The sequence below is a fragment of the Macrotis lagotis genome, chromosome 3 (assembly GCF_037893015.1).
Source record: "Macrotis lagotis isolate mMagLag1 chromosome 3, bilby.v1.9.chrom.fasta, whole genome shotgun sequence".
Classification (NCBI taxonomy): Eukaryota; Metazoa; Chordata; class Mammalia; order Peramelemorphia; family Peramelidae; genus Macrotis; species Macrotis lagotis.
Genome location: NC_133660.1, coordinates 40,766,841 through 40,784,885, shown reverse-complemented (window position 1 = coordinate 40,784,885; position 18,045 = coordinate 40,766,841). Strand labels below are relative to the sequence as shown.

Below are 18,045 nucleotides of genomic sequence, written 5' to 3'. Positions count from 1 at the left end.
TTGTGAATAAGTTCAGTCATTTGGATATGTCATTTGTAACCACACCCTTTTGGCTTATATATATCAAAGGAATGAGGAAAGGATTAACATCACTTTTTTTTAAAATAGCATGGAATTGGCCACTTAAGGAATGTCTTTTGATTCAAAGATGACTGAAAAATGTAATTGGAATGGAATATTGCTACCTTTTAAGAAAAAGGAAAAACATGAATTCAGTGAAGTCCAGGAAGACATGCATAAAACTTATGCATAAGGATGTAAGCAAAATCAAGAGAACAAAAAATATAGTGACTGCAACATTGTAAAATGAAAAGAACTTTTAAAAATTTAATAACTGATTACAACATTGACCAAACACAGCAGAAACTGAAGATGATGATGATTTTGTGTAGATTCCATATGTCTGCCTATGTTTATTACAAGAAATAACTTTTGGAAGGAGGGGGGCATTATGGAAGAACAGGAGAAAACAACTATTAATGATGATAAAAAAAAAACCCAAAACTCAATAAACCTTCAAATAAACAGTTAAAAAATACAAAATGCAGAAGGAAACACAAACAAGCAGGACAGTTCTGGAACTAATCTATTGAATTTTCATAACTTTGGGAAAAAATAAAGAAAACAAGGGGCACATAACAGATTACAATATAATATATATGGCTTAATATACAATCCTCTTTTTTTTCTTCTGCTTTGTCTACAGTTATGTTCATTTGGTGACAAGTAATGTTCAACAGTTATGGAGGTTATGCTTGGCAAGTTCATAATATTAAAAAAGATTTCCTTTAAAAATTACAAATGGAAAAAAGTTTTCAAAGTGATATTTTTGCATGGCCATTCTCAAACTCTGCCTCTGAAACAGACTGCTTGAGAGAGATGAAGCACAAAAAATTCTCTGAAAATTTCACCATCTCTCCAGAACAGTCTAAACACTCAATCAAGGCATTGCAGTTGACATTGTAGTGGAATACTGCTGCTGTTCAAGAATGAAAGATGATCTTCACAGAAAACAAATGGCATAACTGACAAGGAGTTGCAAAGAAGAACGATAATAAAGAGAAGATGGACTGGTCAAGTGGTAAGACAAGAGATGACAAGTGAATAGTAAGATTGCTCCATAGAGTAGGTCGTGGAGATGTTGGAAGAAAGGAAGACCTATGACATGGTGGATGGATCTCTTGTGCTGAACTTTGGGGATGACATGAACAAGAATCATACAGTAGGCAATGATATATTATACGGAATTAGGGTTATACATTCATTTTTGCTTAGATATGAAATGATCCTAATCTGTCCCCTCCTCACCTTCAGCTTAAAGTTTTCTGGTTGAAATCTTTTCACTTGTCCTTTCAACATAGGAAAATTTCAACAATTCCACAGAACCCACAAAATTATATGTGGGATCATGTCCCCTCAAAATTTCTTCAGTAGTTCAGTTGAGAGAATTTAAAGATTTAATTATGGCAAAAGACAATCTCTGCTTTCAATGAACTTATAGTCTAATGAGGGAGAAGACATGCAAACACCCATGTACTTGAAGCACACTACACAGCAGAATAAAATACAGAAAATCAACAGAAGACTGAAAATTCACAAAAAAGTGAGCCCTTTCCTTGTCCTTCTCAATTCCAATACCAACTCTTGGTTTACTTGTATTATCTGTCACAGATTAGATAGATGGATAGATAAAAAGATATATACAGATAGACAGACACACACACGCTGTTAAAAACGTCTAAAAGGGGTTAGTCAGAAAAATGTGGCAATCTAGGCAATAGATATTGATCATCCATTTCTTTTGTAGATGAACAGATGAACCCTAGGAAGGTCTGCATTATCTTGCAACAATAAAACAAATAAGGAAGCCGAAGATACAGGTCTTGTAACTAAAAGTACCAGGTGCTATAAAATGATGTGCTAGCCAAGATCAGTAGCAGAGGTTACAAATCAGAAAGAAGGGACCAGAGGAAAGAATACAGTCTAAAATGGAAGCCAAAGGATCCCAAGTCTAAGGTGACTATTAGTCTCAGGAATCCAAAGTAAAGACCCCCCCCCCCCCAAATGAGATATGAGATACTATTTGTAAAGTGCTTAGTATAGAGTCTGGCATAAAATGTGTAAAAAATGATTATTCCATTTTATTCTACTCACCCCCTGCCACCATGTATACATATATATATATATATATACATACATACATATATGTGGCTAAAAGGAATTGAAGGTAATATGAAATACCTTTGTCATGTATGACACTAAGCTAGGCAAAAGGTATCTCAATTATTTTCAATTCACCTTTCTAGAGCTCATTTGGAGCCCTTCTTCCATATTAGCTTTCAATTCCTTTTAGCTACCATAATCACTATCATGAGCTTCCATCATATCTACAGACCTTCATAGTGGTGTACAAGTATAATAAATGATTAAATTCTAAGCTACGTCCTATAGCATTATATGATTCTTTTCATTAAAAAATTACTGTATTTCATTTTTGGCTATTTTTAAAAACTTTATCACAATCTTTCATCTTTATATCACCTTTATTTCCAAAATATATCCTTTTCCTAAGGGATGCTATGATCCCACAGAAACATTCAAGAATGACTGACTCCATGAGCATATATTTGAAAGAAGAATTTCAACATGTGGCTCCTTCATACAGCCTACACTTTCAGATACAGGTTGAGAAGTAGAATAACAAATGAATGATTTGAAAAAACATAATGATTGATGAAGCAGGATTTTTATTGACCCTAAGAGATGGACCAGAATGCAATGCTTCTCTAATCAAACCCTTGCTTCCCTAAAGATTCTAAATCCATTCTATCCTTTGAAATATTTAATAATTTTCCATAATCTCCATTTTTTTTTTTACTAGTGATCCCAAAAAAAGAGACCCAAAATCTTCAACTTCAAACCATATTAATGTATGTTTCCTGGCTCTCCATATCAAAAACAGTGTTTTTAGTCACTTGCTCATCTCATACTGGACCTGTGACTTCCTGGCTAGGAGAAATCTCTCTACTCATGTGGATTGAGACCCATCAGTAAAAATTAGTCTTAGAAAGTGTTAGAAGTATTAGAAAGTTAGAGGCTCAGAAAGATTAAGTTGACCCATCAGTCAATCAGTATTTATTAAGGTGGACATAAATTATTGGGGAATATACAAAGAAAGGTATAAATAACCCTCATTCAAGGAGTTTTCATTCTAAAGGAGGTCATAATAGGCAAATAAATGTATAAGGTACATTTAGAGTAGATGGAAAGTGGCCAACAGAAAGAGTTCTGGCTGCCAAGGTGACCTGGAAAGATGTCTCCAGAAGGTAGCACTTCAGTTGAGTCTTAAAGGGTGCCAGAAGGCAGAAGTGATGAAGAAGAATTCTAGGGAGGGAGGACAGTAAGTACAAGAGCATTAGTCCACTGTTATATAACTATTGCTTGTTAGAGACAAGATTTAATAAACCCAACACTTCCTGAGATAAAGTGTAGGATTTTCTCCACTCTGCCCTAATACCTTAATTGAATTGTTTTGGTTTATACTGTAAAGCAATATAAACAGGGGCAGCTAGAAGGTACAGTGGATAGAGCATCAGCCCTGGAATCAGGAGGACCTGAGTTCAAATCCAGCCCTAGACACTTAATTATTGCCTAGTTATTGACATTGGGCAAGTCAATTAACTCCATTGCTTTGTAAAAACCAAAGAGAGAGAGAGAGAGAGAGAGAGAGAGAGAGAGAGAGAGAGAGAGAAGATATAGAGATATAGATATATAAATAGAATGGGGAAAATGAAAGGGACAAAGTCTGACAAAAATTCATCAATAGAAGAATCAAAGAGAAACCAATCACAGTGGCATGAAAGTATTCATTGAATAGTAAAAGGAAAGACTAATGGGGTGTGAGAAAATCAGGTCAGAAAGAAAAAGAACTAAAAGAAGGCTGAACATTGAACCTCTGGAGATCATAAAAAGTAATAGGATGGATGACAAAGAAGAACAGCTGAGAATTGAAAACAGTCTCAACAGATAGAAAAGATGAGAAGTATTGGGATTTCAAAGATGCCCATGCTGCAAAATGAAGGGAAAAATAAGAGACAAAAACTGGAGCTAAGTAAAGGTATTAGTACTTCTTATCCCAAGGCTGTAGAGTTAAAAAAGTTATTTCTCTTGATATGCATGTTTCTTAACTATGCCTATTTTATAATCTTTTATTGGACATAAAAGTGAGCTATATCAGCCGACCCAGGTAACTGGCTATACATTCCCTCATGGGCTGGCAGGTTCCCCATCTCCTTTGATTTCTATAATTAAAACTCTTTGCCCAGAGGCCCTCATTGCGTCCTAGCAACCCTGAAGTAGATCAAAATACCAGAATTTATTCTGGTCCTTCCCTATTACCTAAAGCAAATTAATTTATTTACAAAAATTTTGTTACATTACATATTAAAAGAAAGGAAATGGGGCCAAGCCTGTAGCTACTTCACCCAACCACACCCCCAAAAACAAGATATAGCTTGAGAAGAGAATACTGATTTGGAGGGAGAAGATGACTGGATGATTCTTTACAACAGAAAGTTGGGCAGTATTTACCTGATCCAAGTTCTATCATTCAAAAAGCTAATTTAGGCGGGGTTGGGGGAGCTGATCTCCTGTTCTCTCTGCATTTCTCTCTTATGCACAATGCCTCCTCTAAGGTCAGAAATGAAAAGGGAGGCAAACAAAATTGTTTCTTTTTCTTGCTTAATTTAAAGCTTAAAGAAAAAATATATGGAATTTAAAGCTCCTAAAAATTGACAATTTGAATTCATTCGGCTCTCATTTGGAAGCATAAGCCTGTATCAATAAATGAACACTGAGTTCTGCCAATTACATTCAATTAAATAATTCAACATGCATATATTAAGCTAGGCACTCTACTAGGCTCTGGAGAAACAAAATCAAGATTTAAAAAGTCTTCAAAGACCTTAGAGGCAACTAGACAGCATAGTGCAGAAAGCACTATTAGATCTGATGTGAGGAAGACCTAGTTCAAAACAGACCAATGCCTGTCTCAGTTTCCTCATCTGTAACATGGTGATACCTACTTCTCAGGGCTGTAGTGAGGTTAAAATGAGATAATATTTGTAAAGCACTTGGCAAACCTTGGAGTAAAAAATTCACAAATAAAAAAAGCTTTAATTCATTAAGTGAATTAAAGCTTTAATTCAAATTTCAAATGGCACTTTTGGGAACTTTTGAACCCTATGATATATATACTGGTTCTGCCCAATCCAACCTCTTTGACTATCCATAATCAGCACTGAATACTGCAGCCAAACTCTGATTACTTATATGCTGATCTGCAAAGCATTTAGTTGAATCCAGCAGACTCAGTCATAATCTCTATTCATCACTATTTTCTATCTACAATGGAAAGGAATGTCACAAATGCAGGAGGGATCAGGTTATCCTTTAATTAGAGACTAAATAGTCAATAAATCTTGAGGGAATCCTTCAAAATTGTTGACATTTTTCCACTTGGAAATAGTCACTTTCAAAGAAAATTTTCTTACTTGAATAAAACTAGAGTGGAAGTTAAAAACACACACACACACACACACACACACACATATACATATATGTATTGTTTATAGCAAGGGTGTCAGAGACATAGACAAAATTGAGCAACTTGTCTTATGTCAAAAGTTAACTAGACAAAGACAAATCCAGATGTTTGGATTTTAAATTACTTGCTTTTTACATGACAAGGAGAAAAAGAGACTTCTCCTTCCAACCTTAAAGCAGGGGATTTTGTACCATGGATTTCTTTGATAGTGATTCCTTCTCAAAATGTTTTTAAATACATAAAACAAATTCATAGGATTGTCAAAAAACCCAAATTACATGGAAATGCAGTTATCAAAATGTTTTTAAACAAATTCACTGACTTTAAGTTAAGATCCCTTGCCTTAATAATATTCAGCTCTGTCATTCAGGCCTTATTAATAATAAGACTGATTTAGGTGAATAAGACATTTTAACTATTATAAATACCCAAATTATATACAAAGGACATGTAAAGAAGACTTTATCTGTATCCAAGGAGAAAGCATTGATAAATATAAGTATGTATAGAATGGTTTTACCTATTATATACGTATTTGTATCTAATAGTAGCCATCATTAGATTGGGAGAAGGGGAAAAAAAGGAGGGAAATTTACATAACTATTATATATTTAAAGGGAATAGCAAGTTGTTAATAATAGATTTGCCGCTTCACATGCAATCTTTTTTTTAATTATACTGTTATAGAAATGCTTGTTTTATCGCATAAATTACAAATAAATGAACGAACAAAAAGTAAACAATGACACTAATTCCAAAGGTATGAAAGATAAAAAGGTTAAGATAAATGTAAAAGCCAAGAACTTCCTTCAAGAGACATCTCAATCTGTCAGTACCAAGAGACAATAAAACCTGAGAATTGAGTTGGGATGAGATGCAGAGCTCGGTTGAATATGCAGAATAGTTGCCTGCTCCAGCTGGAAGAGACCCCAAACATCACTTGCTGGAGCTCCCCACAGCAGATGTTCAATAATCAATCCATCAAAAAGCATTTTTGAACATTTTCCACTTGGATGGCTACTGATGTTCTTTGTCCTTCATTTTCCAAGAGGACCAAGGCATCTGGAACATCATGTCATGACTTACAAGTGATTTGAATTTAAGTGAGGCAGAGTAATGCAATATTATCAACTTTACTCTCTTCAACAACAACAATACATGGATGACACTGTATTAAACTCCAGGCATACAAAAAAAAAAGGTCAAAAATACGTCCTACCTCAAGGACAGGAAATAATATAAAAGCAAAAAAGGAGAAATTGTATAAGAAAACTTCTGTATTGGATCTTAAAAAAGGATGTAGAATAAAATATTTGGGGGCTTATTATTTTAAATAGTGACAGAAATTGGAAAGAAAATTAAAATTAGTTGTAAAGCAATAATCATTTGAATGAATTTCATTTATGGAGATGAGGCAAAATAGCACATAGAGAAATGAAATGTGACAATCTCTTTCCCAGGTAAATTTGATTCATGCCCTAATAATGTATTTTTTTTGCAGAAAGCATTGTTAAATGTCAAACATGAATAGTATATTCTGATTATTTGGGGGCTTATATGTATATTTCTCTTTAAATCATGGCCCTAAGTTTAGTCAAATAGCGTGTTTGCTTTTGCTATATCATCTTTCAAATAAGAGAAGACACTTTCATTTCTACATTCTATCAATTGTACAAGAAGCATTGATTGAGCTCTTACTATGGATTACAAAAGCAAAAATGAAACTATTCTTGCCCCCAAAACACTTACATTTTATAGAGGAAGAAGAAATAGACATGAAAATAAAGACAAAACAAAATAAAAAATCAATACAAGATAATCTAGGGAAGGAGAGAAAATAATGACAACTGGGAGATCAAAAAGTGGTACTTGAGCTGAGATATGAAAAAAACTAATGATTCTAGGAAGGAGGATATCTCGGTCTGGAGAACAGCCTGTGCAAAAGCATGGAGATGGGATAGGTTGCATGTGATGAGCAGCAAGATGGCCAGTCTGACAGATTGAAGGTTGGAGGAAGGTTGGCAGAGGCTTTGAATGACCAACAGGGGAATTTGTATTTTTCCCCAAAGGCAATGAGCTCGAGGATTATTGAGCAGAAGTGAGCTATGGTCATAATTTTACTGTGGCAGCTGTGTGACAGAGAAGGAAACTGTTAAATGCCCCCATCAAAGTAACATATATTGTTTTTACACAGAGGCTCTTCGTTTATCATTTCAAAAGGAGAAACATTCTAACCACTCTATGCAGAAATAGCAGGAAAAAAGAGACATTTCGAAAGAATTATTGCCTGCCTTTTCTTTGCATGGTCACTGAGATCAAAGGAGTGATAAACTCTTTTTGGTGGGGGTATCTGGAAACAAGAAAGGACATGTATGGGTGAATATGGGGGAGAGGGGAAGACTGTTGTCTCCAAGAATTACTAAGCCTTATTTCCTAGGCATCGTTCAGCAGATTCAAACCACTTGTGACATTTCTATGAGATTTCTAGAGATACTGAATGAATGAAGAACTCAAGGCTCATCAGCTGTCACACTCAATATTCAAGGAAAATTAAAGACAAAAGAGTTTGGGGAACTAAGCAGGCAAAAGAAAGAACAGTTGAGTTCCCTCAAGGGTCTTGGGCAACTCAATTAACTGATTTCCCCAGTCTTCCCACCACCTATAAATTAATTGTCATAATTTACTCAATTACCTATGGGGAGGTCAGCAGGGAGGTAGCAGGAATTTCCAATAAGTCCCTTTTAGGTAACCAGGGACTATGGTAAATAATCACCATTTCCTCACTTGTCAAGAATCATGATATGATAAGAAAAAACAAGAGGTCAACCTTTAGGAAAAATCACAATTACATTTTTCCATGGGATTTCCTTCTCTTTTACCCTATGGATAGAAGATTCTCAAAATATTCCCTATAAATATAAAATATTACTATATAGCTAATTAAAAACCTTAATGCTATAGCATAAGCATGCTTAAGCTCATAGGGGCAAAGATTTAGTATTGGCAAGAAACTTAGAGGTCATCTAATCCAACAACCCATTCATATTACAGATAGGGAAACTGAGTTCCAAAGAGACAATAAGTCTAACACTAAGACATACAGGCAGCAAGTGAAAATCCTAATTCTGTCTTCTTTCCACTTTCCACCTGCTTCATAACTTAGTAAATCAACCAATTATTAAGTTCTTACTTGGTTGATCTACAAAGCTATAAAGCTGATAAGGACCAATTATTAAGTCCTGATTCTAGGGGCAGCTAAGTGGTGCAGTGGAGAGAGCACTGGACTGGGAGTTCGAATCCAGTCTCAACCACTTGCCACTTACTAGATGTGTGATCTTGGGCAAATCACTTAATCCTGATTGCCTCCCATCCAGGGACATCTCCAGTCATCCTGATCCTCATCTGGCCACTGAATCCCAGATGGTTCTGGAGGAGAAAGTGAGGCTGGTGACTTAGCACAGCCCTCGTTCACTCAAATTCAATCCATGTGCTTGTCATGGCATCACCTCCCTGATGTCATGGTCTTCTTCGAGAACGAAGGACAAAGCTCATCAAATACTTACGATATGGTATAAGTAAGATGAAAAGAGATATCACCTACATTCCAATATATACCTATAGCTACACACACATGTGTGTTATGAATGGAATGCATTCACCTGCATGTGGAAAAGGTATATGTGTATTATATACATGTGAATACACACACACACACACACACACATACACACACACACACATATTTGTTTGTTTGCTTGTTCATTTGTTGATTTATCAATTTATCATCCTTTTCTTCTCCAGGCTAAATTATTCCAAAACAGTGGATTTGTGCTCTTCAACATTATTTTCAAACATTTTCATTTTAATTATTATTTTATTTTTAAAAATTGTTTCATTTTTTATTTACTATTTTATTTTAGTCATTATTTTCAAACATCTCTTTCATTCTCCTCCCAAATTCCAGATAACCTCTTTAGAAGAACCCAGCATTCTAAGAATAGGCATTAAGAAGAAGACAGAGATTAAATTTTTGATTCCTATGGGCTATACCATATTCTAGCCACAAAATAGAGTTTGTTTGGCCATAGGGGAGACTTCTTGATCAAAGGGTTTCCACCTGCTCTCTGCCAGGGTTTCATCGCAGCCTCTTTAAGATTCCATAAAAGGACAAGTTGGTACTGAGGTATCAGGTGCAAATTCCATTAGGGTCGTTCCATTACCTGAGGGTAACACAAGGGTTTCACCTACATAAAATGGTGTTTCTTGTGAATGCTTTTGACTCTTTAGCTGTAAGTATATTTCAAAGTAGTAATAGAAAAATAGAAAATTGTCTTTCCTATAATAAAAGTCTCTTTTAATACAGGAACCAAGCTAAGCACTTTACAAATGTTATCAGATTTGATCCTTGCAACAGCCCTGGAGGATAAGTATGCTTATTGCATTTTACAGTGGGGGGAAAATGAGGCAGGTAGCAGTGAACTGACATACCCAGTCCCACAGCTGATAAGTGTATAAGAACAGATTTGACTCCAGTTTCAACATTCTATCTACTGTGCTACTGAGCTGCTTTTTAAAATCAGATTTGAAAATAAATCTATCTAACTCAAATGTGGTATTTGTGTAATGGTGTTAGTGTATGTGTATTTGTATCTGCTCTGTGAAGTCAGCAATATCAGAATCTTTGAATATAAAGATATTAACCAGAATAATTAAACTGATGAAAATCTTGATGAAAAGACTAAAATTGAGTAGAAACTCTAAATTACAAATGCAGAAGTCAAGATATACATTAAAAAGAAAGGTAAATGTTTGAGCAATTAGATAGAACCATATGAGGATCCACATTCAATAAGAAGAAAAGAAACAATTGTTCTATCCCACCCAAATGTCGTAAAGGTCATCAACTCATGGGCCATATTGGTTTGGTGTTGCCAAGGCAACTACACATGGGACTTGAAATTCAATAAATCCAGTAGCTTTTTCGGGGTGACTTAATTAAATGTTTGATCAAATATAACCCTCCAATGATCTTATAAATGCCCAAATGGCCCTTGACCCACCCCTGGTCATAAAGGTAAATAAGACAAATGGCCTGAAGGTAGTTTTGCTAAGTTATAATGAATTGAAAAAAATAGGGTAAGGGGAATAGAAGAGGTAGAACAGACTAGAGAAGGAAGAGGAAGGAATGGGGATGAAACTTACTTTTAAATATAATAAGGGGTTACCAAATAGAAGAAAAGGAATTCATTCATCTAAACTGGTCCAAGGGAAACTAAAGTAGACTGTCCTGAATTCATTATTTTCCCCATAAAAAACCCTAGCTTCTACCAACATTCTTTATTTATATCAAGGGCAACAACACTTTACTAGGTTTCCAGGATCATAAACTCTATAATATCCTTAATTTCATACTCTCCATCACTCAACATATCCATTCAGTTTCTAGACATTACCATTTCTAACTCCACAATATCTCTCACATCTGGCCCCTACTCAATATTCATATAGCCACCACCCCACTTCAGACCCTCCTCACCTAGCTTGCCTAAGTAGTCCCTCCAGTCTAAATGTCTCATTGTCTATAATCCATGCTCAGCAAAAATATCAGTAATTTTCCTTACGTGCAGATCTCTCAATGTCTCTCCCTACTCTAGTGGTTCCCACTTGCTTCTAGTATAAAACATAAACTGTTTTGATTAGCTTTTTTAAAGCCCTTCACAATCTGGCTCTAACCTAAACCAGACTTCTTGCATATTGTTCTCTTTATTAAACGTTATGATCCAATCAAACTAGTCTTCACTCTCATCTTCATCCACAGCAACTCCATTTCGGTCTCCAGACCATTGTGCAAGCTATTCCCCGGATCTGGAACACACTCTCTGTCTGTCCCGCCCCCGCCCCCAGATTCATCTTGAGCATCACCTTTCATACAAAGCCTTTCTTGATTCCCCAAATGTTACTGCTCACTCTCCCCAGAATGTATTTAGTAATTTGCATGATTACTATCTATATATGTGCAACCTGTTTCTGATCAAGTTCTTTTTTTCATTTTTTCTTTGTAGCCCATCATTTAAAACAATGCTTAGCCATTTTAAGGTGCTAGATAAAAGCTTGATAAAAGATTGATAGGAGGGGCGGTTAAGTAATGCAGTGGATAGGGTACCGGCCCTGGAGTCAGGAATACCTGAGTTCAAATCCAGCCTCAGACACTTAATAATTACCTAGCTGTGTGGCCTTGGGGCAAGCCACTTAACCCCACTGCCTTGCAAAAAAAAAAAAAAAAGATGGATATGAGATATGAACAAAATCACCTTCAAGAGTGGCTTCTGAATTAAATAAAGATGAAAGGACAGAATAGTTCTTACTTTCTGGAGTACTAGTCCTTCCATTATGTCCCAGAGATATAGATCCAGTGACCCACCCCCCTCAAGCTAGAGAGATCAGCTATCCAGTATTAGACAAGCTCCTACAGACAATCTTGCCCACTGACAATGAGTCACCTCAACCACTATTTGATTTTGACATGAGTTCACATTTTGCTTAAAAGCTACTAATTTGTGTTTCTAAAAGGCAATTAGAAGGCATGACAACCGAGTTCACAAGAAGAAATTATATGGCTTATTCCAGTTACAAAAGCTACTGTTTGTAGGGGAAAAAATTAAATTAAAAATACATGATTGTATGTATGTGTTTATATATATGTATATATATATACATATATATATATATATATATTTACATATACATATGGTATTTTACTAGAAACTTAAGAGGTGACAAGGTTTGCTGACTAAAGCTACCTCCTGTTCTTGGTGCCTTTGAGAAAAGGGGTCAGGGCCAATGAGTCATAAGTCATCTTCTTGGTCTATAGTGGAAAATGAAAAAGGGCTGTGGTTACTTTTTCATTTTTCACTCCATTGGTTTTTGGTGCTTTCTCCCTTTATCTTACTCCCCCTAATTTTCTAGGGCAATAGCCATTTACATAATGCTTTCCAGAACATTTCAACACAACAGTTCAATAGTATACAAAGAACAAGTATTATTAGTAACAAGTATTTATAGACGAGAAAACCAAGATTCAAGTGTTAAGGGACTTTCCCCAGGGTCTCAAAGTCAATTAAGTATCAGAGATCCTCTGAGTTCTGTATTCTTTGCACTATACCACTTAGTCTACAAAAGAGATCTAACCAGAACCTGGGAGCACTCCAGAACATGGGAATGGAATCCCAGCAAACCTAGGCTTGCTAGCATACCTAGAACCCCTGCCCTCCCCATATTTTCAGATTGCTCACCTTCACAGAGTCCTGTATTCTCCAAGTAAAAATGGGCTCTGCACTGGGACAAACATGCTCCAGAGAGGATCTCCCCAGATGTCCATTCAGCCTGGACCCCTTCCTCTGGTTTTCTGCACTGGGTGCAATTGGAAGATTCTGGACCAACACAATTCAGGCATGAAGGATGACAAGCTGCAACCAAAAATAAGAAAATTGTGTAAAAAACTAACACACAGGCCTTTTGTTTTCTTAGCAAAGGCAAGAATCCCTCAATGAAACAAAGCAACTCGAAAAGTCCACTGGATGAATCTGCTTACTAATGCAATGTCTCCCAACAGTGTCTTTAATAACACTTTCTTGTGTTGTTCAAGGAGCCAGCAATTCTAATGAGTTTCTTTCCAGTGAGCCCAAATATCTGTTAGCCAAAACCCATTTTAAAGTTTTGCCCAAATAAGAGCTGTGTTAAAAATTCTGATTACATTATTGACCATTCGTTCCTGTCAGGAAAAGAAAACGAAAACTAATAACTAATTGAGATGCTTTATTGGGAAAATGGAGAAAAAAGTAAACAAAACAGATGGGGTAGATGGAGGGTTTAATCTTGGTGAAGAAAATAGCAATTCCCTAATATGGAAATGTTTCACATGATTTCATATGTATGACCTAAAGAGGATTCCTTACCATCTCAGCAGAGGGGGAGAAAAGGAGAAACTGAACTCACAACTTAAAAAAAAAGATCAAAAAATTTTTAACATGCAATTGGGAGAGAACATTAAAATGGGGGGGGGGGTACTGCAAAATAATGGGATTAAGTGACTTGCCCAAAGTGACACAGCTAGGTAATTATTAAGTGTCCAAGGTCAGATTAGAACTCAGGTCCTCCTAAGTCCAGGGCTAGTACCCTATGTGCTGCACCATCTAGCCACCCCAAAAATTAAAACATTTTTTAAAAAAATAAAATGTCTGAACATGAGCAGAAAAATCATGGCATATCAGATGGATCTGCAAATACTGTTTATCAACAAAAATAGAAACCACAGATGAAAAATGCACCCTACATTTGGCAATCATCTTTGGAAAAAGGAATTTATTTAAATAAGTTACTGAAAAATAATAATAAAACTTACAATCAGAGATAACAAATTAAGTGCCATGGTCTACAAAGAACTTTGCATAGCTTATCTCTTTATATCCCTTCAACAATCTCATGAGGTAAGTGCTATTCTAATTCTCATTTACAGAGGAGGAAACTGAGCCTGAGAGATGTAAGTGACTTGCCCAGGGTCACGCAATTTGTAAAGGTCTGAGATAAACTCAGCTCTCCCTGACCGAAAATCCAGGGACCACAAATCCATCCACTTGTAACAGAAAATGTGCAGAAGAGAAATACTGACATTTTGCAGGAAACTAATTCAAAACAAGAACTCTTCCAATACCTTTGCAGATGCCATGGTCAGGGTAAAAGCTCTGTCCACAGTTGGGGAGACACTGGTTTTGGTGCAACACCCAAGAATTGGAACAGGCAGTGCAGTGGGCAGCTGAGGGACCTCTGCAGCTGGCACAGGAAACATGACAATCTAGAGGAGGCAAACAAATAAGAAAGAACATGAGTCACCTAGGAAGAAGCCAAAGTGGCTAGTTACTCTGTGCCTGGTCATGGATCATGGAACAGACAGAATCACTGTTTTCTTAGCATTTCTAGTGCATCTCCCCTTAGTGCACCTACCTATGGATGCTTCACCAATGGTACACTGCCATTAAATCCACAAGCATCTAGGAAGGGCCAAACATCATGCCAGGTGCTTAGAATGCAAAGACAAAAATAACCAGCTCCTATCTTCAAGGATCTTATCACAATGGGGAGGGGGAAGATGGAGACGACAAGCAAGCACACAATAAACACAAGGTCATAGAAGGGGAGAAATTTGCATTTGAGAGGATCACAAGAGGTCTCTAACATACAGGACCTGAGAGCTTGAGCTGAGCTTTGGAGGAAACAGAATTTTAAGTAAATGGATTACAAAGAGAAAGACCTTTAAAATTTTTATTTTTTTAGTTCACTCCCATGAGAAAAGAAAAAAATAAAATCCTTGTAATAATTATGTACAGTGAAGTAAGAGAAAATCCCACATTAACCATATGTCTCATTTGAGTACAGGGAGACCATTTGGGAATAATGGAAGGGCGTAGGACCAACACTGAGTAAAGTAATGGTAGTTTCTTTTTAAAATTACATTTCCTAAAAACATAGCTGGGTTCCAACTCAGAAACAAGCCAGCTTGCAAGTTAATGTTTGGAACTAGGAACACATTTTCTAACTGAAATAAAGTTATGCATAGCAGTGACTTTTCTGATTCTACCCAACATCAACCTGTTTGGCCTATAATTAACTTGAGGCAGCTAGGTGGTTCAGTGCATAGAGTGCTGGTCCTGAGGTTAAGAAGAGTCATCTTCATGAGTTCAAATCTGGCCTCATACACTTAGAAGCTGTGTGACACAAGACAAGCCACTTCTGCCCATTTGCCTCAGTTTCCTTCTTTGTAAAATGAGCTGGAGAAGAAAATAACAGATCTCATGAAAACCCCTAATGGGGTCATAAAGTTGAACATGACCAAAACAACTGAACATCTAGCTGAATACATTCTTACTGCAGCTCTCATTTTAAGATTAAAACTCTCTTTTCCTATACCTTTTAGGTACTGGGATCAGAAATTCTCCCAACTTAAGGCTTTTGGGTTAGCCTCCAGGACCTATGAAAGGACTCCCAAGAAGGTAGGGATAGATTTGAGAATACTGCTAGAAATGGATAAAAATAGAGAAGAAAGAGTCCAGAGATAAAAGGTGCTGAGGTAAAGAGGGTGCAGGGAATAGAGTTTGTCCTCTGCACCCTGCTCAGTGGTCAGTCACTCAAAGAAACATGAAGCGATTTTGCCAAGTAATGAGGAAACATAAAAAGACAAAAGATGGTCTCTGGAGTCAAGGAGTTCACAATCTAATAGAGGAGTGAACAAGGAAACAAATAGGTACAAACCCTATCTACATAAAGGAAATGACAGAGGCAAGGCACTAGAATTAAGGGGAGATGGGAAAGGTTTGTAGAATACAGGATTTTAATTGGGACTTCAAGGAGGTCAGAGAAGCCAGTAGGAAAAGACAAGGACAGAAAACATTTCAAGCACAAGATGATTATGATGATGATATTGTCCTTCATTCTTAAAGAAGATCACAACATCAGGGAGGTGATTCCATGACTAGCACATAAACTGGATTGATAGAGGGCTGTGCTAAGTCACCAGCCTCACTTTCTCCTCCAGAGCCATCTGGGTGCCTGGAGATGGCCCTGGATGTGAGGCAATCAGGGTGGAGTGGCTTGTCCAAGGTCACACTGCTAGTAAGTGTCAAGTGTATGTGACCAGAATTGAACTCAGGTCCTCCTTACTCTAGGGCTGGAGTTCTATTCATTGCAGAGAAAATGTTCAGAACTGAGAGATGGAGGTTCTTATTCATGAAATAACCTGGAGGCCAGTGTCTCTGAATGCAAGAATATGTGGCCAAGAGAAAGGTACAAGGAGACTGGTAAGATAGAAGGGTGTTGGGGCATGAAGGACTTTGAAGAACAAACAGCATTTTGTATCTGATCCTTGGATGATAGGGAGCCAACCGAGTTTATGGAGTAGGGAAGGTAGGATGGTCATATCTGTGCTTTAGGAAAATAACTTTGCTGGCTGAATGGAGGATGAACTAGAGTAAGGAAAGACTTGAGGCAGGCAGACACACCATCAAGCTACTGCATTAATCCAGGGATAAGGTGAGGACAAGGCCAAAGGAAAGGGAGAATAGTGATAAGAGAATTGGTAGGGGAATCTTCTAGGGGGAAAGATGAGTTGTGTCTTGGATATTCTGAGTTTAAGATGTCTATTGGATATGTTCTTCAAGATACATGAAAAGCAGTTGGAGATATGACACTGGAGGCCATCTGAGAGTTTAGGACAGAACTGGGAGATCTGAGAAGCATTGGCAAAGAAATGGTAATTAAATCTATGGGCATTAATGAGATCAAGTGAAGTAGTATAGAGGGAGAAGAGAAGAAGACCCAGGTCAGAGTATGGCTAGAGGGTGTGACCTAGAGTAGGATTCAGCAAAAAAGAGACTTAACAAAGAGTGCTTAAAGATAGGAGGAGAACCAGGAGAGTGATATCCCAAACACCTAAGTGGGAGAGGGCACCAAGGAGGACCTCAGGGTGATCAACAGTGTTAAAGGCAAGAGAGGTCCAGGATATGGCAATAAAAAGATCTCAGGTAGTTTCAGAGAGAATTGTTTCAGTAGAATGATGAGATAAGAAACTACATTATAAGGGGCTAAGAAGAGACTGGGAGGAAAGAAATTGGAGGATCCCGATGGATGAGCAGAGGCAAAAGAGAACAGTTGAGGCAGGTAATCAAACAGTAAAGCTAAGAAGGGGAAAACAATCAATACATGTAGAGAGAAGGATGTTTTTCATTGCTTTGCCCTTGATAACAGCCAAGTAGTGGCATTTAAAAAGTGTTTCCTTGGGCAGCTAGATAGTGAATAAAGTGCTGCCCCTGGAGACAAGGAGGACCTGAGTTCAAATCCAGTCTCGGATACTTAATAGCTGTGTGACTCTGAACAAATCCAACTCTGGTTCCCTCCAGGAAAATTTTTTTTTTTAAGTTTATTTAAAAAAAGAAAAACATGTTTCCTTCTCTCTGTCCTCTTCCCACTATCATCCATTTTTTCAGTGATCTTGTTCCCAAAAAGGGATGAAGTGAGCATCTGGGATGAGGGTGTAGAGACTAGGGTTATTGAAGGGTCAGAAAAATGAGAAGAAAGGAAAGGGAGACAAATCTGTAACTGGGAGGAAGGGGAATTAATTCATGAGGGATTTGGTTAGAGTGGCCATTAATTTGCAAAAAAAAAAGTATCTAAGAAAAGCTTCATATATGAGGCCTGTTTTAGCAAAGTCTTTAGGCCATATATAAATTCAATCTTTAGTTTCAAAACTTAAATAAACTTCATTACTAAAACACCTGCAATCTATTTCTAAATGGCATATTAAAGCAGATGTGAAACATCTCAGTTAATAATGATTCAGTTGGTAATTATAGCAACCATAATTCCTAATACGCCCTCAAATAAAAATATTT

General features: G+C 36.8%; 1 protein-coding gene across 1 annotated transcript in view; it reads right to left on the bottom strand.

Moving 5' to 3' along the window:
• Positions 1-18,045, bottom strand: part of FRAS1 (Fraser extracellular matrix complex subunit 1) — a 502,816-nt gene that overhangs the window by 244,169 nt on the left and 240,602 nt on the right. Inside the window, exons 17-18 of the mRNA XM_074231550.1 lie at positions 14,316-14,456; positions 12,898-13,071 (exon numbers count right to left, since the gene is read on the bottom strand). Of these exons, the coding sequence (XP_074087651.1) occupies positions 12,898-13,071; positions 14,316-14,456 (315 nt within the window). The remainder of the gene's footprint in view (positions 1-12,897; positions 13,072-14,315; positions 14,457-18,045) is intronic.